Source organism: Aulonocara sp. 'chitande type north' Nkhata Bay, linkage group LG5, assembly GCF_057382095.1.
Source record: "Aulonocara sp. 'chitande type north' Nkhata Bay isolate Kocher_YH1m ecotype deep benthic linkage group LG5, A_spYH_male_GT1.1, whole genome shotgun sequence".
Lineage (NCBI taxonomy): Eukaryota > Metazoa > Chordata > Actinopteri > Cichliformes > Cichlidae > Aulonocara > Aulonocara sp. 'chitande type north' Nkhata Bay.
Genome location: NC_141348.1, coordinates 26,213,990 through 26,236,888, shown reverse-complemented (window position 1 = coordinate 26,236,888; position 22,899 = coordinate 26,213,990). Strand labels below are relative to the sequence as shown.

Genomic DNA, 22,899 nt, shown 5'->3' with positions numbered 1-22,899 from the left:
CAGATGGCTGAACTGCCACCTCAGCATACAATCAAGTTCTATAGTCTTACTAATAATGACCTACTAATTTTATTCAGGTGTGTTGCAGTAGGACACATTCCGACGGCCACTGAACGCAGCGCAGCCTCTGCAGATGGCGGGAGTTTTAATTACGTTTCACACAGCTAGCTATCAATAATCACATCTGTAAGAACTGTGAGGTAATTTAAATAATATATTTCAGTGGTGAATTACTGATATAACATCTATACACACTAACGTTAACAAGATTACTTTTTACTGAAGACCTTTATTGATGTTCTAGCTGTGAACAACTTGCTAATATCTACCTGTCAGCTACTGTACTGCTAATATGACAGTTAGATGAGACTGTGGCTAACTTATTATCTTTACAAACAGATAACCAAAGAGCAATGAATCATATACGAAATATAAAGGAAATGCTAAATATCCCAACTGGAAGCAGGTAATTAAAATGTGCCACTACACTATTTTTTTTTCTGTTTTTTAATCTCTTGTTATTGACATATAACATTGCTATTTTCCCTTTAATTCTAAAAACATTTGAAGTTTTTCATGTAAACACATGTAAACACAATTTTTAAAAAAAGGTTACTAAATGGTTTTGCTACATAATTTGACTGTGTTTGTGTTTTCTTCTCTATTGTTACACTTCATTGGGATGAAAATGCAAACAGAAATGCATCTACCAGTGGTTTCTCCAGTTTGTCAGACTCTCAGATCTTCTTTGAGTCTCAGTTTTGGCATGAAAATTCTCAGAGCGCATCTCAGGATATGAGTTTGTCCTCCAGAACTTCCCAGCAAAGTTCACAAGAGGTAGGATTTCCCATGTTCACCTTGCAGATGGTTCTTGGTTACGAAATGCAAAGCCAAGCATTAGAAATGGGAATAACCAAACACCCCACGATATGATATTAATACAATACTTCAATGAGGATATGATATTATTGCAATTTTTAACGTCGGAGTACTGCAATAACTTACTTTGCAATTTGTCACCTTTTTTTGAACGCAAATTATTCCTCACAGTTAAACTTTGTAAATGAATTGTGCTCATTGACAAAGACTCATTCACACTGATGGCAACATGTTGGCAATCTGTTAGATCTCACTTGATGTTATTTCAGGAGATGAGTGCTCTTGTTCATAGTATTCCAAGAATATTTAATTTTATTTAATAAAATATCAGTATTTGGTGTCTCTATCAAAATCGCAGTACAATGCTGTATTGATTTTTCCCTCCACCCTGTTAAATTCATAAAAGGTCTAACGACGAGGCAAATATTGTAGTAATGGTTTGCATTTTCTTTGTGTATATTATACAGTCTTGAAACTACATACTCAACCAAATCTATAACTTTGGCTCCCACTTATACTAACATTTACAGGTCTTTGACTGTAGCCCTTCTTTACATATTTCCTCCATGAAACCACTGTGCGTTTTACTGTCTTTGTTTCATCACACTTATTACTGTTAACCCAATTCCCCAGTCAGATCACCTGTTTTCATTCAGCTAATTATTCTCTTTTTATAGAGCTGCAGCTCTCCTCTTTTCATTTGCAATACTGTGTTAATTTCTAGCATGCTCTTATTTAGTTTTAACTCTTGTCTGTAATCTGGATTTTTCCAAAGCCAATTAACTCTACCTGTAAATTGTTAAAGCTTGGCCATTTTTACATTAATGTCAAATATTTAAATGACAAAGACAATATGGTAAAGAAATGAGTAGATGTTCGTTGTATGAAAAATAAGCATTTCTGAATTTCCAATACCATAAAAGTTGTTTATGTGTGTGACAAAAACTAATGGGATCATAAGCGCGCACACACAAACATATTAAATAATTCTTGCTTTCCTAACATTTGTATTTTGTCTCTGTTTAGGGGAGTGACCCAAAGTTTTCAAGCAGTTATCACACTAAGCCTCTCCTCCTTGGAGACTTGAAGGATAAAACCAGAACTTCAGGAATACTGGCTAAATTTGAAGAAGACAAGAAAAAGGCAAAAGAAAAAAAGGACAGGTGCGTCTTTTTGTCATTTCAAATATGCAACTCTAAATCCCTACGTAACCTTTTTTCCCTGCTTTTTGCTTTAACAGTGATCACTTAGCCAAAGAATGCCAGCATATCAGAGAAACACTTAGCAATGTAAGTGATAACGTAAACTGATTCTAGTTATTCAAATTCAGATGACCTTCTCTTTAAAATGTTTTTAATTTGAAAACAAAAAAATGTTCTTTTCAGATTCAACAGCTGGTTGCTGGCACTGAGAGAAACGCAGCAGTGTGCCAAATAGTTTCTGAAAAAATTGACAGTTTCACATCAACATGTAAGTTTCCTTGTTGAATTGAGTGTTTTTATAAAACATGGTTAAGTTGATGTATTGAAAAGGAAATATTAACACCAGCAGATGGTGCTGCTTGCCGCGCAGCAATCCACTTCTAACGCCGTTGTCATTTTTATTCTGTGTTTAATGTTTTTATTTGTTCATCCCAGTGCAAAATAATTTGGACAATCATCAGGGCCACATCTCCCAGCAGTTTAAGACTTTGGTAAATAATATGGACTCCCAACAGGATGTGATGACACAACTTAAGGAAACAGTGCAAAAGGTGAAGATGTTGTCTGTCGTGTTCTTTATTTTGAAATGAGATTTAATTGGCAATGTTTCTGATGAGTGAGGAGTATAACTGTTCATTTATACCCTGTAGAATGGAGACACTGTAGCAGAGCTTGACTCACATCTGCAAAACTTAAAAAGTAGTCTGGAGGGTCTGAGAGAGGAACAGGGAAGACAAGGACACATGCTCGAAGAGGCCCTGAAGCTGCTCAGCGCCTTACTCTCAGAGCACTTGTCCAAACCCCGCTCTGAGGGAGTGATGGATAACACCATGCAGACGTCACCAGCACCAGAGGAGTCGGTGTCCAGCATCCTGCACAACAGCAAGCTTGAAGGCACACAGGTTACATGTGCGTCATACAACGCTGAACAACACCAGGTTGAAGTTCCCCGTCGTAATCGCAGCCACCTAGCTGGAAAGCAGAAATTTACTCAGAGACAAAGAAGGCCCAAAAAGAGACCCCTGGTTTTGTCACAGAGGAGTAAGGGTGCAGTCTCGGATGAAAACCGTCAACCTCTCGTGAACAAACAGCAGAAACCTGAGAGCTGTGACATGAGCACAGTGAGCAGCAAGGACAGTGTCAGTCCAGGCAGTCTGGTGCCACTTAACAAGGAGAGGAGATCCAGTGAAACTGAAGGTTGTTTCATCACGCCTCTGAGCTTCTGGTCTCAGGACAGCAGCAGCTCTCTGTGCCTCACAGAAATAGACCCCATCTTAGAGAAGCTGTCAGCAGAGCAGGGCTCCACTGTACAACCAGGAAGCTTGTGGCAGCTGTTTGATTCTGAATTAGACTTTTAAAGAATAATTAAAGGTGCCAAAATGTGTTCTTTATTTATTTTCAGAGCATAGAGCAGAAAAGACTAAAAGTATATCTATATTTATTATTTGTATTTATTAGTTCTGACCTGTGTTCTCTTGGAAATGCGTTCCCTTTTGTCTTTGTGAAAGAGCTGTAAAAAAAACTGAGCACTGTGTTGTACACAAAGCATTAAAATTGTTGACCTTATAATTTCTTTTTTTTATTATATATATATATATATATATATATATATATAAACCAGAACCAGAGCAAGAAAGCAGCCAGGAAGCCTAATTGCACAGCTATTCAGGTGGAAAGTACATCAGAGACCCCCAGTCTGAGAAAGATTATTGACATTTCATAAACTGGCACAAACATCTGTAAAACCCAGGGTGTGTTTTAGCATGATTTTCTTTCTTTTCAATTTTATGCATTTAATAACCATTTTTTAACAGCAAGAATCATCCAAGTTTCTAAAGAAAGAAGAAATATTGCCCTCGTCTGTCCAGACACACACATGACCAAGTTTACTGCAGCTTTATTCAGTGCATCTTTAAACATGTTCAACTTGCACTGGGCTCTTAGAACACAGGAGTGGTGGTTACTAAATAATCACTCCTCTACACCTACATTGATTTTACCCATTAGAATTAATATATGTAATTTATGGTAAACTGTTCATTTTTTCCTTACTTGCCATTTACACTGCACTTAAAAGAACATGTTCAATAAATATGAATGTGCTTTAATTTAAAAAACAATAACTTTTTTAAGTGGCTTCAAACTTCAGCATGGTTGTCTTGAAAAATCTTTTTCCTGTCAAAAACAGGCCGAGTGCCAGAATTTTGCTATAATTTATTTATTTTTTATCAAAGTGTGAACTCCACTATTATAATCATATATCCCTCAAAGAAAATCCTTTCCTGGAGCTGCTAATAACACTCCAGATATACTACGCAGCTGCAGGTTTGGGATAATCCGCTTTGCAGCTGTTACACAACACATTAAGAAGCAACAAATATATTGTATTTACAAATTGCTTTCCTACTTCCCGGTGTGCAACCAAGCAATTAACCATAGACGTCTCTTTCATGCAGAGTACTAAGAGCTTTCTTGCTTGAAAAAAGTGATTGCCATAAGCTGTGCAATAAGTGCATTAATGATTAATTTCCTTCACTAATTCTCCTTCGCAGACTTTGATCTGACTGACAGTGGTGTCACAGCTTTACTAAGTCTGCAGGTGGGGATACGAGTCCCCTTGGGTTGAGATTTGCCACTAAGCAGACGTCATAGTTGTCATGCATTAAAGCACGCCGAGCCACCGCAGTCCACCGGTTCTCCCACGGGTCTAGCTCCAGAATGTCCTTTGTTATGTCATCATGGCGATCTAAGGATAGTTAATACACAGAGTGGAAATTCAGTCACGGGGGGGGGGAGCTAAATATTTTATGCATAATAGGTATGGATACTTTTTCATTACCTGCTCCTTTGTAATATCCACAAACATAAATCTTTCCTCCCACAACACCAGCATTGGAGGCGTTGGTACGCAATGAAAGCTGGGAACATGGCAGAGGAGGTCCGTCCCTCCAATAATCTCCATCTGGGTTGTAAATCTCCACAGCGCTGAGACAGTGACGGGATTGTCCACGGTCCACACCCTCACAACCAATACCACCTGAGAAAGAAGTTGGCAAAAATCAGTGCAGTTCAAAGAGGACGGCCACCACAATGGCACTAATGAAATTCCTTCAAATGTATTGGCAGCTTAACAAAATAATTCATCTTACCCATCACATAAATTTCCCCATTGAGTACTACAGCACTGCAGCGGTACTTTGAGTATTTCATGGGACAAAGCTCTGTCCATTTGTTTGTGTTTGGATCATACTCCAAGAGGCGGTTACTAAGACAGTCGGGCTCCTCATCCATCCGGTATGACTGGAAGGTCGAAGGGGAGCAATGATATGACAAAGCAGAGCAGGTGCAGTCAGAGAAGGGTCACATAGGGACACAGTAAGAGCTCTCCTTCAATGTGTAAAAGAAGTATCTTTAGTTTATAAGACTTAAAGTGAATGTGTTTAAATAGCTGGAAAGTGATTTCTTTTATTTTGCCTCACCTGTGGGGTTCGACCGCCCACCACATAAAGGCGATCTTTCATTCTGACAACGCTGTGACAAGCCAAAGGCAAAGGAAGGGGTGCTGCGCTCCGCCAGGGTCCACCCTGCAGAGACCAGCGTTCCACACAGTTTGTGATGAGAAACTGGTTCTTCAGCTTCATCTGGCCACCCAGCAAGTATAGAGTGTCTCCCAGTGACGCCAGAGCATAAGAATCACGGTACTCTGCTGATGTCAGGTGCTCCCAGCTTCCCTGGGCCTCCACCATGTACCTGGAAATCAAATCTGGCAACATTTAGTATCTTCTGTATGTGGGGTAACCAAAGGCAAATCAGTCAAGTGCTTTCAGATATCTTTTCTTACCTGCAGATTTCAACACTGGTGTCTTTCTGTCGGGCCATTCTGCGAGCACTTGCCTCTCCTGCTACAATGATGTCATTTCTTTCAGTCACAACTCCAGCACACACATACCCCAGAGCCTCTCCGTAGCGAGGTGAGGTGATGTAATAAATTCGCCCTGTGGACGGTGCAAAGCAAAAGCTGCGCTCAGCATAGCTGCCATACCTTGACCTGATACCGCCACTGTCATTGCCAATGCAGAGCAGCAGATCTGTGGTCTCCATGCCATAACGCAGCTTTAGTTTGCGTGGTGCAGCCGCGGGATGCAAAGCCGTGGCCTCCAGTCCTTCGTTCATAATCTCCAGACACTCAGCATCAGCCAGCAGGGCTGTGTTTCTCTTTATTGCTTCTCTTAAGTAGTCGGGGTTTATCAGTGGCAGACGGACCTTCCGCAGGAGCTCTGGGAGATGCCGAACACGTACCTCTCCATCCACCAGGGTACTGTGTTTGACCCATCCAAGGACCACATCCAGAATGGTTTCTTCCCGAGACACATTCAGATCGTCAGATGACAGAAGCTTTCCAAGCTGATGGGCCTCCAACTCCAAGACCTCCTCATTCTGGCACACTTGGACAAAGTGCTGCCTCAGGAAGCGCTGAGCTTGGTCAGCCAGTTCCTCTGCACCGAGGTCACGGGCAAAGTAATATACACCAAGGCAATTAGAGGCATCCATGTTCTCCATCATGTGCAGCTGACAGCGAGTGAAGACATCATCCATCTGTAGAAGAAAAGCTGCTATGGAGATGCCTTGTACGTTGCCATTAGTGAGAGGAAGATCTGAGCAGTACATGTAGTTCAAGAGGAGGGCCAGGCTGTCTGCAGGAGTGTCACGCAGGAATATCTCTCTGTTGTTGCACTCACGCAGGCCACAGGTGAACATAACACGGAAGTATGGGCTGAAGGCGGACAGGACAACTCTGTGACAGGGAAAGCTGACGCCCTCAGCAACCAGCACCACATCTGTCAGATGCTCAGCGTCCCTCATCTTCCTCAGCTGGTCGAGCAGCAGCAGCCCATGTTTAGCAGTAAGATCCATTATGCTTCAAAACGTCGGTGAAAATGTTATTTACAAATTTAAACAGGAGGTTTTATACACCCTGAACAACTAATGAGGCTTTTTCTGAAAAACAGAAGAAAATGCACACAGAATTAAAGGTTGTCACTCCCGATGTTTCACTGGTGCGTGATAGAGTGAAATTTGGTTAAAAAGGTTTGATAAAATCAAGCTTATGTGGATAAAAAGGAAGTAATGTTTCAGTTAAGATCAGTACAGTCTAAAAGAGACTTTAAGCAGTGCCTTATCTTTTCACCACCATCATGACATGATGACATGACATTTTCAGATTAGCCTTTGTGTACAATATATAGATCAACATATAGAAGTGTAGAAGCAGAGTAACACTGTAACAGATCACTATGACAGCAGACACATACTGCAGCATTTATTCCCTTTAAAAAAATTAGTCTTACCAAATGCATCAGCTTCTCTTGGCGTACTAAAAAGACCGTCTTCAATCTAAAAAGACCAGTGCATATCTGTTTTTAAACAGGCTACATGTGTTGTTGATGTTGCCGAATGTCACAGTCGGTGGGGTTAGAGAGGCCTGAGCAAATGCGTGGCAAAGATATGTACCCCCTCCTCTGCTGCTGCCCTCTGAGCTGGTAACCCAAAAATAGATAGTGTTGTGGCAGACAACAAGTGGGTCAGAAGGTTTTGAGTGATCCTTGAAGAGAAGGTTTTAAAGCAGTCACAACAATAACTGTTATTATATTTTATGTTGTCATTCATAATTTCACTCATCAGAATTAAATTGCCCACCATTTGGGGTAATTCTTTCCAGGTTGTTTGCCCTGGTTACATGCATGCCGCTCTGAAATGCATGAGATGTTGCTCTGAGTTTGGATTCAGATTTCATGACTGTGTTCTCTTAAAGACCCAGTGCATACTGTGTGTGCACAAGCTTCAGAAATCAGAGTTTCTCATAAAAAGGGACATAAAGCTTTAAAAGAACCCACGTTTGATTTTGTCACTTTGACTTCATTAAATAGTTACCTGGGTACGCTGGGTTTGAAATGACTGTTCATGGTTCGTTAGCTTCAGTTTTGTTGCTGAATGGAAAAAATAAAACAACATGAATGGAAACACATGATCACTGAGTTAACCTTTTTCTATTTTCAGCACATAATTATATATTTTGCTTCATCCGGTCCACTATCTTTGTAATAGCTCTGCCCACAATATCCTGGCTGTAGTTAATCATTAGGCAATATGGTGTAGATATGCAGATGCAGTTGCTGCTTCCACAACACTTCTCCGGCCTCTGCTTTTGGTTGCACGCTTGCAGTCAGAAAGAATCTTTGTACTTAGACAGAGTTAGACAGATGGAGTCTGCACGCAGATCTGAGAGATTCAGAGTGGAGAGGGATGTGCTTGATGAACTGAAACTGGAAGAGGTAACACAGAGGAAATCATATGCTGATATCCACTCTTCTTTAAGTGAGCAGCTAAAGAATGCCTTAAGGTAAGGTCCTAAAGAATACCTACCAGCAGCTCTACAGCACAAAGATTTTCACAGTTCTTCTTCTTGAATTCTTCAAATTCCTCCCAGATGCAACATACATTACCTCAAGCAAAGTATAGTGAGGAGACTGCCTGTGTTATACTGGCTCCCCAAGTACTCAGTCTGGGACTACGGCATGCCAGACCTCATCTCCGGGATTAGTGTGGGTATAATGCACCTGCCACAAGGTATGGGAATATTTTAGTATGACTTGCCAGTTGTATTCAAATAGCATAGCTCCTTAAACATACCTGTCCGTCAGCTGGTGTAAGAAAACATCTGTCATCTACAGGTATGGCATATGCATTACTGGCTTCTTTACCTCCTGTATTTGGCCTCTACTCATCGCTCTACCCAGCACTGGTCTACTTCTTTTTTGGAACATCACGCCATGTTTCCATAGGTAGTGATGCAAATGGGAGACATACACTGTGCCATGGCAGCTGTGGTAACTGTTGTAATCACACGAGTTGCTATGTTTTATTGTGTTCAGGCACATTTACGGTGCTGAGCATCATGGTGGGTAGTGTGACAGAAAGACTTGCTCCGGATGTAGATTTCCAGAAAGCGAATGGGACCAACATCACTGCAGAGGTAGATGTGACTGCCAGGGACTCATACAGGGTGCAAGTGGCAGCAGCTACTACTGTGCTTGGAGGACTTATTCAGGTTTGCAAACCTGGAACATCTCAGAAAACAATAACACCCTATTTTGCTATTACAGCTGCATTAACACATACGTACTGAAAATATCGCATTTACAGGTGCTACTGGGTGTGGTAAAGTTTGGATTTGTGGGGACATATTTGTCTGAACCTCTGGTGCGAGCTTACACAACAGCTGCAGCAGCCCATGCTGTGGTGGCACAACTGAAGTACATCTTTGGAGTTTCCCCTACGCGGTTTAGTGGTCCGCTGTCATTGGTGTATGTGAGTACTATGAAGTATTGTAAGTAAGTGCTCTCTGTGTTTCTGTTAATAAAACAGTCCTGACCTTATTCTTTTACATGTGTTGGAACAACTTGAGTGTATGTGTTAAATCGCAGCATTGACACTCACAGAGGAGCTGCATACATACTCTCACCTAAGTAGCACAAATGCTTTTAGGACTTTGTCTCTTTCATTTAGACATCTTTTATGCATTTTTAATGATTGTACTGATTTCACACATCCTAATCTGTTTTTGTTGCAGAGTACTAAAGCATATATTGGAAAAAGTATTTAAAAGTACTGAGTGGTTCCAGAGTTAACTACAAGGCATGTGATAATCTGAAATTAGTTATCTGTCATAGTTTGATTTCTACCTATGCAGGCAACACGGCTTGTTAAAGACACCATTCTGAGCAAAATCAGTACAATGTCACTTTTATGTCACTTTATATAACTTCATATAACTTTATAAAAAATTTACAGACTCTGAAGGATGTTTGCTCTTTGCTGCCAAACACTCATCTTCCCACACTGCTGGTCAGCGTTGTGACTATAGTGCTTCTAATTGCAGCCAAGGAGCTCAACTCATTTCTCAGTTCAAAGCTGCCAGTTCCCATCCCAGTGGAGCTTATCACCGTAAGTTGACCGGAGGAGACCCTCTCTGGCTGCTCTTTCGGTTATCACCTCTGTGCTCTGTGCTGATGCAGCGGTGCTGAAAAAGCACAGACACAGTGGAAAAGAGCAGCTGAATCAGCAGCACCGTAGGGGCCTCTCTCTTTTTGCACTTCATGGCAAAAGATTATGGCTAATAATTAAGTGCACATCATCTATTTAGTCATACGAATGACTGAATTTTACTGATTGATTTTTAAGGTAGACATGTGCTGCGAAATTTAGCTTTGCACCTTTATGTTTGTGACATTCGTGTTTGCTGTGATCATTTTAGATTGTGGCAGGGACACTGATATCCTCCTATGCCCACTTGAACACCAACTACACAATTTCAGTTGTTGGAGAAATTCCTAGTGGGTATGCATTTAACTTTATCTTCTACTGCTGTCATTTTGCTTAAGTCATTTTTCGAGCATGTTAGAACTAACTGGTTTCCTTCATATCCCCCACCTGTGCACCAGTTTAAGTTCCCCCAGTGTGCCAGATGTGAATCTTTTCGGAGAAGTCTTCGGTGATGCTTTTGCACTGGCCATTGTTGGATACGCCATAACTATTTCCCTTGGCAAAACATTTGCACTAAAACATGGATACAAGGTGGACAGTAACCAGGTGAATAAGACCTCACAACAAATAATCCATGACTTTTTCTACATTCAGTAAAACTGTTATTTTCATCTTTTTCTCTCCAAATTGTGTGTCTTTGTCTCCACCCTGTCACAGGAGCTTGTGGCGCTGGGTCTGAGTAATACAGTTGGAGGCTTCTTTCAGTGCTTCTCTGTCTGCTCCTCTATGTCTCGAAGTCTAATACAAGACACAACTGGGGTCAAAACACAAGTGAGTGAGCACCTGAAGTTAAAACTTTACACAGAGGCAGCCTAGAAACAAGTGTTACATCACAAGCCAAAGACATTCCAAAAAAGCGCTGCATGTGCGAGAGCTGTACAGCAAACTGGCTACAAATATGTCCCAGTTGAGTACCTTAATTTAAAAAATAAAGAATAGTAAACCAGAAATTTGACATTTATGGTGTTTAGTTATTATGCAAACCCAAAGCTAAATGGAGACAAGAAGCAATCAAATAGTTGTTTGGGGACTGCTAAATGTTAGGAATATATGTATTAGACACATGCTGTCATATCTTTGTGTTGTTTGTGCAGATGGCTGGAGTTGCCTCATCTCTAATTGTGTTAGTGACCATACTTAAACTTGGGACACTGTTCCAGGAACTGCCAAAGGTCAGATTGCGCTATGACCTGCCTGTCTTTACTGTTTTTATGATGCTTTACAGATTTTCTGGCATTTCTGACCATATTCCTGACTATTCTTGTTGCTTTAGGCCGTCCTATCAGCAGTTGTGTTTGTAAATTTGAAAGGGATGTTCAAGCAGTACTATGACATCATTACACTGTGGAGGAGCAGCAAGATCGACCTGGTGAGAGGATAACGAATTGTGATCGTGTATCATTTTAAATCATATTTAAATGTAGTTACAGAGTTTCACAATAATTGTCACAGGAACGGGATAATGCAGTGTAACCCTGTGTCTCATAGGTGGTTTGGTTGGTCACCTGGGTATCAACATTGCTCCTCAATCTGGACCTGGGTCTGGCAGCATCTGTCACCTTTGCAGTGTTTACGGTTATCTTCAGGACTCAGCTGTAAGACACCTCTCACCTAATCATAGCAATTCACTCTGCAGTCTGTCAGTCATGCTGTTTGTGAGATGCAGCATTAGGGACAAGATGTTAGACTGCAGGATTTGCCAGATTAGACAAATTGGCTGTATGCAAACATAATGTGCACATACATTAAGTGTTTTTATTTCTTTTCTCAGGCCGACATACTCTGTTCTGGGAAATATTCCAGGTACAGAGCTCTATGTGGATATAGAAATGCACAGAGAGGTGAGACAGAAAGGCATGAGTAAAAGCTTGTCTCCCTTGACTGCCAAATAATTAATGATGTCTCTGTGTTTGACAGGCGAGAGGGATTCCAGGTGTTACTATATTCCGCTCGTCTGCAACAGTTTATTTCGCCAATGCTGATCTCTACCTGGAAGCCCTGAAAGAAAAGGTCTGTAAGAATGATATCAAGCCCACGACTGCAACTTGTGACTTTATCTCTTGAATAGTCTGATCATTCACTATTTTCTTGATCAATAATTAAATCGTCTTGCACAGTGGAAAAAGAAATGCATCACCAAAATGACCTTGCCAGTCCCAATTCCAATCATTTATTATCACACATGACAAAAGCAGTTTGAGAACATAAAACCAGACAATTACAGATCCCTACCCTTTTTTGTGAGCATTTGTGTTATCCTCATCCTATATTTTATTCTTCTTCTTCCTGTTTTCAGAGTGGCCTTAACATCAGCAAAATGATTATCTACAAAAGGAGGCAGGAGGCTAAACAGAAACGAAGAGAAAGACGGGCTGAGAGACGGGCAAAGAGGCAGGCCAAGAGAGAAGTAATGTTCAGTATCTTATTCTCCTTTCAGCTGCTCTCTTTCGGGGTCACTGCAGCATCTCTTCTCGCCCACTGCATCTTCCTCTCTTGTGCAAACCACATATATGTCATCTCTCACCACATCCAAAAGCCTCCTTTTTGGGCCTTTTTTCTTTTTCTCCTGCCTGGCAGCTCCACCTCAACAACCTTTTCCCAGTTTACCCAGTATATGTCCTCTACATAATATGAGTCACACAGATGCGAAAGAGTGCAGGCAGGATGGAGATGAATGTCAGAGGTGATTTGAGACAGAAGGTCAGCAGAAAAAGTGAGAAGGAAGGTTTAAGACGTAGTGAAACATGCTATGATGCACGGTTTGGAGCTGACAGAAAAGACAGGAGGCTGAACACAGTGTTGAGGATGGAGGTGCCAGGCAGAAGAAAAAGAGGAAGCTCCATGGATATACTGAAGGAGGACATGCAGAGGGTTGGTGTAATAGAAGAGGATGCTGCAGGTAGGGTGAGATGGAGACAGATGATCCACTGTGGTGACCTCTAAAGGGAGCAGTCGAAAGAATAATGAAAGATGTAGGCCATCAGTAGCCCAAGTCCTCTAAACCTAAAACCTTCACAGCTATATTAACAATAATTTCCTTTATATCCAACTCCTAAGAGACGAGCACAGAGGGCAGCTAGACAACTTTCAGAGTTCTCTCTGGAGGAAGAGGGTGGCTGTTGGAGAGACACATCCATAGACGGGACCGTTATAGTGGAGGACGAGCAGGGTGGGACTGAGAGGGAAAATAGGACAGTGTTTGTCATCCCAACCACTCCCCGAACACCAGACGGTAGATGGGAATACCTCAAAGGAGGAGATCCAGATTGCACCAGCTTAGGATGGATGTCTGAGCTGCAGGATGGGGACACCACCACTCTGGGCTCAAGCAGTGAGGACACCTTGAGCCAGGATCTTGAGCGAATGTCTCTGGGTTCCCTGGGCAAATGGACCTGGGATATTCATTCCATCATTCTTGACCTCTCCACAGCTAACTTCATTGACACAGTGGCTATCAAGACCATGAAAAATGTAAGTGATAAGCAGGCAATTATTTCATGAGTGAAATACCCACACATTTTATGCTGTTTTAAAAGCTTGGGACAAAACCATAAGACTTTAAGATAATTCAGGGAAAAAGGGTTGTTTTTAAATAGCAATGTCAAATATAGACACAGAGCAGCATACTTTTTGAATGCCGGTGTTTAAAATTTTCTGTAACAGATTCATAGCTTGTCACAGCAAAATTGACCCTGAAGATCCATTCTGGTATAAATTATTGAAATAACAGAGGTTTATTATATCGACAGATTTTCCAGGACTTCAGTGAGATTGATGTAGATGTCTACATGGCTGGTTGTCAAGGTAAGTGAATACTGCTGCTGCAGGTGTATTGTGCTGCACTTTATGGTGGTGATAATTCACTCATAGACTCTTTTGTTTGCAGCCTCTGTGGTGGAACAATTAGAGCATGGTGACTTCTTCTCTGAGAAAATAACAAAGAGACGTCTTTTTGCCTCCGTACACGACGCTGTGCTCCACTGTCTAAACCACCGTGGAGCGACAACCATCCCAAGATATGAGCCGTCAGTGGTACGTCCAGCCAACATTCAGGTTTCATTTTCAAACGCAACTTTCATCTGTCTGGGTATGGATATGTTACGGCTGACGATTAAATATTTAAAACACTTTTTTGATTACAGGAGCTGCATACCAGCACGAAACTTTAAGGCCTTCATGCAAACACGTGGAAAAACGTTGAGTAGAAGGAATAATGAATTTATGCAATATCAATTTATTACTTTCTGAGCTATCCCACTGTGTGATAAGGGTGTCTCCTTCATTTTCATACAGTTTTTTTTTTTATTTAACTTATATAAAAGAAAGACTAGTGTTCAAGACAGAAGAGCTCACTTTATTTTATTCAATGTGGGAGAGTGAGAGTGCATTCAAAAATAAATACATAATAAATAAAATGAAATCTGGAAGATATCTTGTGCATTTCATGTATTGTGCATTCCACGTGGAAAAGGTACCGATGAATTCAAGGGAGAAAAACAAAGGCAACATGCATCACACTGACAGTGTGTGAGCCTATTTTTTGGTAATGGCAGCAATAAGAAGGTAGAACACTGAAAGGTTTTTGTTTTCAGTTTTCAAGTGCAATTGTTGCACATCTGACGCATGCAAAGAAAAGCTTTTAAAATTGCAACTCCTTGACTGTGTTTCTAGTGCAATACTTCTAACACACGAGGTTTTGGTAGATAAAAATAACAGGATAGCAATATCCAAGCAAAAAAATATAACAACAAAACATCTCTTTACTGTTGCATAAACCCACTGACCTCATTCCCTGAATAAATCTTGTCCTTACATACTGGCCACAAACGGTGTTACCAAAAACATTGTGCACAGGACTGAGGAAGGCTGGGATTTCTTATTTGTATTATTTGGCAGATAAGCTACAAGTCTTGATGGATGCTAGGACTCTGTATTCCTGTGTTCATAGTCAGATCTTCATCATCATCTTCTTCCTCTTCTGGCTGTTGTAACACCAACTGCTGATAGCGAGTCTGCCTCTGGTAATCCGGATCAATGTTGATCCATTTATTGGCAACCCACTTAGTGCCATGGGTGACCATACAACCTCCATGCAGAGCGTATTCGTCCTGTTCCCCCACCCAACCTAATGAGAAAAAATGTGTTTTTTTTCCTTTGACTAAAAACATCCTTTAACTATTTTAATTTAAAAATCAAATTTACATTAACATACTGACACTTTGGTGGCAACCAGAGCAGTTCAGATTAGATTTATCACTGTATTAACATGAATTTTTAAATCTACGTTATTAGGCTCCAAAACAACAGTTCTAATATTTTCTTGATCTCATTTAACTTTTAATTGCGTAAACAATTTGATCAACTATCAGGACTGTACAGATGTCCATTATTTTTTCATCTACTTCTACCTATTGACACCAAAGTCAAAGTCAACTGTGGTAAAGACATTCATGAATCCCTGACACTGTATCTACTGTATTCTTCACTTTGATCTAACATCACCATGAGATATATGTCTCCCATATATGTTTCTATGACAACAAACCAACCAATCATATACCAGAGTTAACCATCAGTATCAACAGCCTCTATTCACTGTTTAGTCTCAAAAGTTTGCAAATCTAACATTGTAAACATGTTAACACTGTTGGTATGCACTAATTTCCAAGAAATACTGAGTCTATGTAAGCTCTTAGGATGGATTTTTAGGCTTATTCAACACTTACTAAGATTATGAATTTCTTTTCATAGAAAAAAAAAGCAAATTACACATCGAGACTCATTCGCTAATGTGCACAGAAACTTTTTCACCCTGCACAAAATTACTGGATTCACAAATGTGTGCACTGTCCAATTTTTTTCACATCACATGCAAATGTTTGGGAATTTGAATCTATTTAAATCAACAGTCCAGTGGAATCTGCATACTATGTGTATATTACGAATTTCCCTTTATATGGAAACATGTTTATCTTGACGTGAGTAGGTGAAAGCGGGACAATGCTGTAAGATAGAAGCTTGCACTAAGGCAACAAAGAAGCTTGGACATCAAAGTTAAGGAAAAAACATTAACAATAACAAAAAATATTAATTTGATTACTTAATCATTATTAGTAAGGTAGTAGTAAAAATAGTAAGTAGTAGTATTTTTAAGATGTATATTTAAATTCTGCGAGACCAGATCATTGTCATTTGTTAATATTATGGTCTTAGCCATTTCTAAATTTGTTCAGAGAGTGGAAAACAAAATCAGGTACAAAAACTACAAATTTATGTACCTGCACTGGTTATGAATGAGGTCATTCATACAAATTGTATTTGAATGTTGGTACACAATCTGTGTACTGGAAATACGTAATGAAAATAATACGCAGTTTGGTTTGCTGCGTTTTCTTTTTGCTTTTTTACTGGAAATTTGTCTTTCATTTACCCACCTCTTCCATCAGAAAGGTAGTTGTACCAGAAAACAGCGGTCCCTTTGGTCGGCTTCACCCTCAGGTTACTTTTGTCACAATTCCTTCTGGTGTCCAAAAGATCCACGTCATTGTGTATGAGAGACTGAAACACATGTTCAAAATCAGTCACATAGCTTGTCTGATGTCATACTCGTGCAGTTGCTGACATATGTGTGAGTCGCCACAGTTATGAAACACATGCGCAGAATGTACACAATACGTTTGCAGGACACTTTGCACACATTTCCTGACCATTTTCCTGACTATTACGCACCACTTCATCATAGGTCCTGTTGTCTGCCACTGGGAATGCGGTCTCCCCGCCCCCATCAACAGAATTCAGGTAGAAGAGAACTGTGATGTACCTAAGTGTGCAACACAGATTTAAATTGACACACACATGTATAGTGCAAGCAAACAGCACACAAACACACACACAAACAACAAGCCTGCACAATTTTTTGCAAGATAATGTTGAGTCACACAAACTAGCATGCCAGCTGTCACAATGGAGCAACAGTGAGTAGTTCAGTAATGATGTCAGACAGATGAATTCATATGTGAACAAACGTGGATATATTTGTTAAGAAGTGCTGCTTCTAGCTTCTCACCTGCAAGACGTTTCAAAAGGAGTAGAAGCATTTGCAGCAAGGCGTGTGTGTGTACAGGCTGTTTCAGGGTAGACCGGGCCACTGTCGTGGTGGGCATGGTAATGTCCCCCCTCCTCATAGCGAACCACCTGAAGAGGTTCACTAAGATCCACTAACGTGGGTGGGAGTCGAGTGAGGCGAATCACCCTTTGACAAGTGAAAGGAAACGTTTTAAATAAATGTAAGCACAGGATGAATCCCAGTAACGGTTTGTCTTTCTTACCTCTCTTTGATGTCTTGGAGGACCTGGTGTGCTCCTTTGCCCTGGTACAACCACGTGTGTCTGCTGTTTCTCACCAGCTGACTCCTTTTCACCCCGCGCTGCAACAGGAAGCGCTGGAAAGCATCGTTGCTCAGAAGCCTGAACTCTTCTAGACTCAGCAAACCTACCCAAAGTATGAGGATGCACAGTCATATGAACATTTTCTAGCTCGTAGAACATCCTGCAACAGCAATAACTTGAAGCAATTGTTTTCTGCAGTGTCTCACATTGTTGCGGCAGAATTCTCTACACTCTTCTTAGTAATGTAGCTTCAGTTAACTGAGGTTTGTTGCAACTTGTTGCAACTTTTGCACAGCTCTCCTGAGGCCTCTGTTACCTCCAGACCCTCTGAACTTTGACTGAACGATTACAAGATCTTAATTCTTTTCTTTAACAGCCGTCCTTTTGCAGATTTGTTGGTGTAAGTGAGATCATTGTCCTGTTGCATGACTCAGTATCAGCCAAGCTTTAGCTTTGGACAGATGGCCTCACATTAACACATCTGTCATGGTTCATAGTAAAGTAAAGTAAAATTTTATTTATATAGCACCTTTCAAGATAAAATCACAAAGTGCTTTACAGAGGCAGAAAACAGACATTAAAATCTAAAACAAAACAAAATCAACCAAAAGCGAGTTTAAACAGATAGGTTTTTAACTGCTTTTTAAAAGACATGACTGAGTCCACAGATCTCAAACTCAAAGGGAGCGAGAACATAAAGAGTCTGGGAGCCACTGATACATGGGTTTGGGTCGATGACCCACTGTGTTGAGCTTTGTGGGTTTAGTGAAGTGGTTTATGTTCTAGTTCTGAACAGTTTCATCCTTATCCATTTTTCTATTACAGTTCCTTGGTTGATGTTAGTCCCTTTTGTGATCCCTGTCTCCCGAGTCATGTCCCTGTGTTCTGTCTCCATGTCTGTCTGCATTCCCTGTCTTGTCTAGTTAATACAGCTGTAGTGTGGCTCTGTGTGCTTTCCCCTTTCCTGTTCCCATGTTTCTCTCTCTACGTTCCATCCCTTTGTCTCCTCAGTCCCAGGGTCAAGTTCACATGTCTTAGTCTGAGTCTGTTTGTGTGTGTTGCTGATATTTCCTGTCTTACTTTGTCTCTTGTCCAGTGTGCATTATGTATAGATTTCTGTCTCGTTAGTCAGATTTAGTTCACCTGTGATCCATCTCCCTAATTACCTCTTATGTGTATTTATCTCTCATTTTTCTCAGTTCCCTGTTTTGTCCTTATCATACATGCCCTAATGTTATAGCTATCTGTTAGTCAGCATTAGTTCCTTCCAGTTTGTTTTTTTCTAGCGCTAGCTCTATTCTGCTCTGCTTTATATTTTGTTAAATCAGCCTTTTGCCAGTTAATAAAGATGTATTTTCAGATAAGTCTGTCTGCCGAGTCCTGCACTTGGGTCCACATGCTGCCTGTCGCAAACCTTCCCATGACAACACCTGAATACTCCAAATCTGCTAAAACTTCTGCTTGTACAGAGATGGTTAGACTTGCTGATGATCACTCGTGGTGTGATTGAGACACGGCGGGTCCATAGATCGTTATTCAGACCCAAATTTAATACACGCGGCTGCAGCTCTCAGCTGGCAGCCGCACATTCATCACACCACAATTAAATGTATAGCAGAAGGTAAGTAAGTTTAGTTGCCACCTAAAATCTTTTCAAAATTATCCATAAATGCATTGTTTATGTAAGGAGGTAGTTACTGTGGCCCTGAGAGCTCAAAAGCACTGCAGCCTATGAAAATAACAGCAAATCATGTGAAGGGCTGCACTGAAACACGTGAGATAAAGATGCAAGGTAAAGTAAATTCTCAATGGAAAATCAGAATACACATTACCTTGCATCTTTTTTACAAGGTCTTGGTGGAAATGATTAATTAAGTTAATTTCTTACCATTGCCATCCTTGTCAGCTTTGAGCCCAGCATAAATTTCTCGCAGATTCTCTGGTGTGAGCCAGATGCCATCTCTCACTCGAGAATGAGTCAGTATCTGGAGGAGTCATAGTGTTTAAGATGGAATGAGTAAGAGACCTCTGAAGCAAAAAGTAACAAAAAAATACTTCAGGTTGCGCACTATGCCTCTCAGTCCACAAACTGACATACACCTCATGGAGCTGCAATTGTCCATCCTGGTTGATATCTAGAAGGTTAAAGATCTCCTCTGGGCTGAGATTGAGCTCCCTGGCCAGCTCCTCCTGACCATCTTGTACCATTAACTGGCTCTCCATTAGACCCTTCAGCTGGGCAAGCTGCATCACCACACGGCACTCATCCTCAGACAGAAAACCCGGGATCTCTGCAGAAACACAAAAAGTAAGAAACACTACGGAGGAAATTAAGACAGCATTATCTGTCTGATTCTTCATCTTCTCTTTTTAAACTAATGGGGTAGCTTAGAAAGTGTGGTAGGAAGGGTCATCTACCAATTGGTTAAGAAGGTCAGTCAGAAGGTTGATGGATGGAGCCCCATAATTCAAAGAATCCTTGAGCAAGAACCCTGAATTTCCTGCATTAAATAGTAGTATGTACATGAATGTTAGAAAACAGTGGTTAGGTATAGATAAAAGCACTGTATGAGTGTGAATGTGATTGGGTGAATGAGACCAGAGTCCTCAAATTGAGTAGAATAATGCCATACAAGTACCACTCTATAATGTCAGGCTACATTCCTCAGGCTGGAATTTAACCAGTTGTTGACTGATTTAAAAGATGGACTTGTTGACTTTTGGAAATTCTGAATATTGCGTCTCACATTTTCAAAAATTTACTTGATTAAAGAAAAAACCACAACTATCAGATTAATTTAAATTTCAAATATTGTCAAACCAAAGTTCAGTTAGTGTCCAGCTAACCTACAGCAAATCTTCTTATATCAACCTTGAGTCAGCTCTTTAAAATCTGCAGGAAATCGCATTACTTATAAAAACAAAACATGTGAATAGATCAGGAAGCAATCCAAATGGGCCTACATTTCACCCACTTCATAATACTTGCAAAGCATTCCCACTGCATGCTGTGCACTGATGCATTATGTTTTTCAGGTACAGATGCATTTCTGCCCTTTACCCAGTCAGCTGTGAGACCCTAATTGCATCCCATGTGCAATGGACCGACTTTGAATAGAGTAGTTGCCTTAGGACTTACTTGCCTATTTTATGAGGTCCTAGATGTAGCACAATAATCAGCCCAGTCTGGGTTATGTTAAGGTAAAGTAGCCAAGTGTAAGCTGCAGCACTTCTTTTTTTATTCTCCTTTTGGGCATCTGAGGCAGATCTTCATTTTTATCTTCTTTTAGCTACGTGGCTGTGCAGCCTCTTACCAAAAAGAAGCGGTTTCAGGCTCAAAGTCCTCATCTCGTGAAGTCTCCCTGACACCAGTGACACCTTCTGGACATGTCCCACCTGAAAGGGAAATCAAAGGCGTGTGAGAGGATGACAGAAGGAGCGATGCATCATCATCATCCTCAAGTACTCACCCTAACTCACCCTTATTCCCTCTATCCGTGGCAGAGAAATATCGCGCTGAAGCTCGTCTTTCGATGGCGGACGTCGCGACTCGGGGCGCTGGTGGCCGCTGCTGGGAGCATCACGACTTCGGTTCGCGTCTTCCTGCCCACTGTTGTAGTGCACGTAGAAAAGCAGCGCGATCACGTTAATGATGTAAACATGAAAAAACACCATCACTACCACAAAGTAGGAGCGGGAGCACACGCTGCTCTTGTGGCAGGAGAGGCGCTCGCACGGCTGACGAAGCGGCAAGGTCGCGCTCCCGGACGGAGTCGTGTCCTCAGCAGCAGCATCTTGGGTTTCCTGGTTGTCAGTCATCTTGGCTGGAGGAGTTGTTGGGTCCTTGGCAGCCAAGGTCCATCTGTTTAATCAGGCGACGAGATAAACCTTTTATGTGTCCCCAGAAGTAGCAGATGTGCCGAGTGACAGATGTCTAGTTTGATTACATTTAAAAAGAGAGAAAATCCCTAAAGAGCTCCAGTTTTCTTTTTTCTTCCCCTGGAGAAAATTAACCAAAATCCTTGCGCATTTTGAAAAAAAAAGATGCCTGATTTTTCGCGGCGAAAATACAGCTCTTCTTTTCTGAGCCTAGAAGTCAGCTATGAGCGGAATTGTGTATGTTTTATTGTGCAGATAGCAGCGCTGCAGCCTCGGACAGTCTTGTTTACACTGCAGCACTTCCAGTCAGCAAAGCGCACTGCGCATCCCAAAGCACTGCGAAACTCATCTCACACACGCTGTCCGTAAAGCTGATCCCGCATCGACTGAAACCGACGAAATCCGTCAACAACAAAAAAGAAAAAAAAATCAGCTTTATTTCGACTGCAAATAAGAAATCTGCGATCTTATTTACACGCCGTAACAGCAACTCCCCGCTGACAGCAACAGCATGTGCAGTGTGCAATGCTGACCTCTGGCGACCTCCGGCAATAACACGTCCCCGTCTTTAAGATCTACACACAGTGCGGGGCAGGGCTTCTGCTTACAAAAGGTCCAGCGTTTATTTGCTCGTCTCAATGTGTTAGGTGGCTAAATGTTGAATGTATTGTAATGGTTTTAATAAAGTTTTGTTTTGAATGGACTGTCATTTATCCAACACTTGGATGTCTGATCAAGCAATCATCCCCACTTATTTAGGATAAGATGCTCAGTTTTCCAAAAAATAATTAAGTAAATAAATAAGTAATACGAACATTTATTGAACATTCTAATAATTAATGTATTGAATGAATGGATATTTAGCTTTTGTACTTATGCACAACTAGTCACTTCCTGCTGCCATCTTTGTTTGGTTCAAAGAGCTACAACCTGGAGAGCAGGTAAGTTTGTCTTTATTGTGCACCCAGCTCAGTATTTCTGCTCCAGGTTAATAGAGAAGTTTTAAAAGTCAAAGGAGCTTGCAAAGAAAAGCGTCTGGACTTCTTTAAGATACTTGAAGACGTTTCACCTCTCATCCGAGAAGCTTCTTCAGTTCTAAGGTCAAATGGTGGAGAGTCCCAGGTATAAACCTAGTTGGAGTAACCCCCCACAGAGGGACAAAAGGACCCCCTGATGATCCTCTAATCGCCTGAGCCAAGGTGTGAAACTGGGTGTGGGTCCCAATCACCGTTTCAGCCAGAGTTTCATATATATATATATATATATATATATATATATATATATATATATATATATATATATATATATATATATATATATATATATATATAGCACCACCAAGGCTGGAGACGGAGCAATACTGGAAGAGCATATGGGAGAAGGATGCAACCCATAACGGCAATGCTCAGTGGCTAGAGGATCTGAGGGCAGACCACAGCGACCTCCCT

The 22,899-nt window shown here is 41.0% G+C and overlaps 4 protein-coding genes across 4 annotated transcripts; 2 read left to right on the top strand and 2 right to left on the bottom strand.

The window, feature by feature from the left end:
* The first annotated feature begins 92 nt into the window (after positions 1-92).
* Positions 93-3,644, top strand: iho1 (interactor of HORMAD1 1). The gene is made up of 8 exons (XM_086292561.1): positions 93-200; positions 400-466; positions 699-837; positions 1,906-2,042; positions 2,120-2,168; positions 2,265-2,349; positions 2,517-2,632; positions 2,732-3,644. The coding sequence occupies exons 2-8, from the start codon at positions 414-416 to the stop codon at positions 3,437-3,439; spliced, it is 1,287 nt and encodes a 428-aa protein (XP_086148687.1). The 5' UTR covers positions 93-200; positions 400-413; the 3' UTR covers positions 3,440-3,644.
* Positions 3,645-3,679: 35 nt separating this feature from the next.
* Positions 3,680-7,553, bottom strand: kbtbd12 (kelch repeat and BTB (POZ) domain containing 12). The gene is made up of 6 exons (XM_086292560.1): positions 7,430-7,553; positions 5,923-7,079; positions 5,561-5,831; positions 5,231-5,381; positions 4,921-5,118; positions 3,680-4,827 (listed from the first exon to the last, which is right to left on the bottom strand). The coding sequence occupies exons 2-6, from the start codon at positions 6,993-6,995 to the stop codon at positions 4,658-4,660; spliced, it is 1,863 nt and encodes a 620-aa protein (XP_086148686.1). The 5' UTR covers positions 6,996-7,079; positions 7,430-7,553; the 3' UTR covers positions 3,680-4,657.
* A 788-nt stretch (positions 7,554-8,341) lies between these two features.
* slc26a6l1 (solute carrier family 26 member 6, like 1) lies at positions 8,342-14,592 on the top strand. The gene is made up of 19 exons (XM_086292554.1): positions 8,342-8,481; positions 8,569-8,708; positions 8,813-8,923; positions 9,014-9,189; positions 9,285-9,449; positions 9,933-10,085; positions 10,396-10,478; positions 10,583-10,730; positions 10,842-10,955; positions 11,279-11,356; positions 11,458-11,553; positions 11,673-11,779; positions 11,956-12,025; positions 12,102-12,194; positions 12,481-12,591; positions 13,242-13,655; positions 13,934-13,988; positions 14,071-14,216; positions 14,327-14,592. The coding sequence occupies exons 1-19, from the start codon at positions 8,342-8,344 to the stop codon at positions 14,351-14,353; spliced, it is 2,427 nt and encodes an 808-aa protein (XP_086148680.1). The 3' UTR covers positions 14,354-14,592.
* Positions 12,417-22,072, bottom strand: p4htmb (prolyl 4-hydroxylase, transmembrane b). Its single transcript, XM_086292556.1, has 9 exons — positions 21,053-22,072; positions 20,887-20,968; positions 19,673-19,863; positions 19,461-19,557; positions 17,513-17,675; positions 17,251-17,436; positions 16,914-17,004; positions 16,619-16,742; positions 12,417-15,309 (listed from the first exon to the last, which is right to left on the bottom strand). The coding sequence occupies exons 1-9, from the start codon at positions 21,389-21,391 to the stop codon at positions 15,086-15,088; spliced, it is 1,497 nt and encodes a 498-aa protein (XP_086148682.1). The 5' UTR covers positions 21,392-22,072; the 3' UTR covers positions 12,417-15,085.
* Between the last annotated feature and the right edge of the window lie 827 nt (positions 22,073-22,899).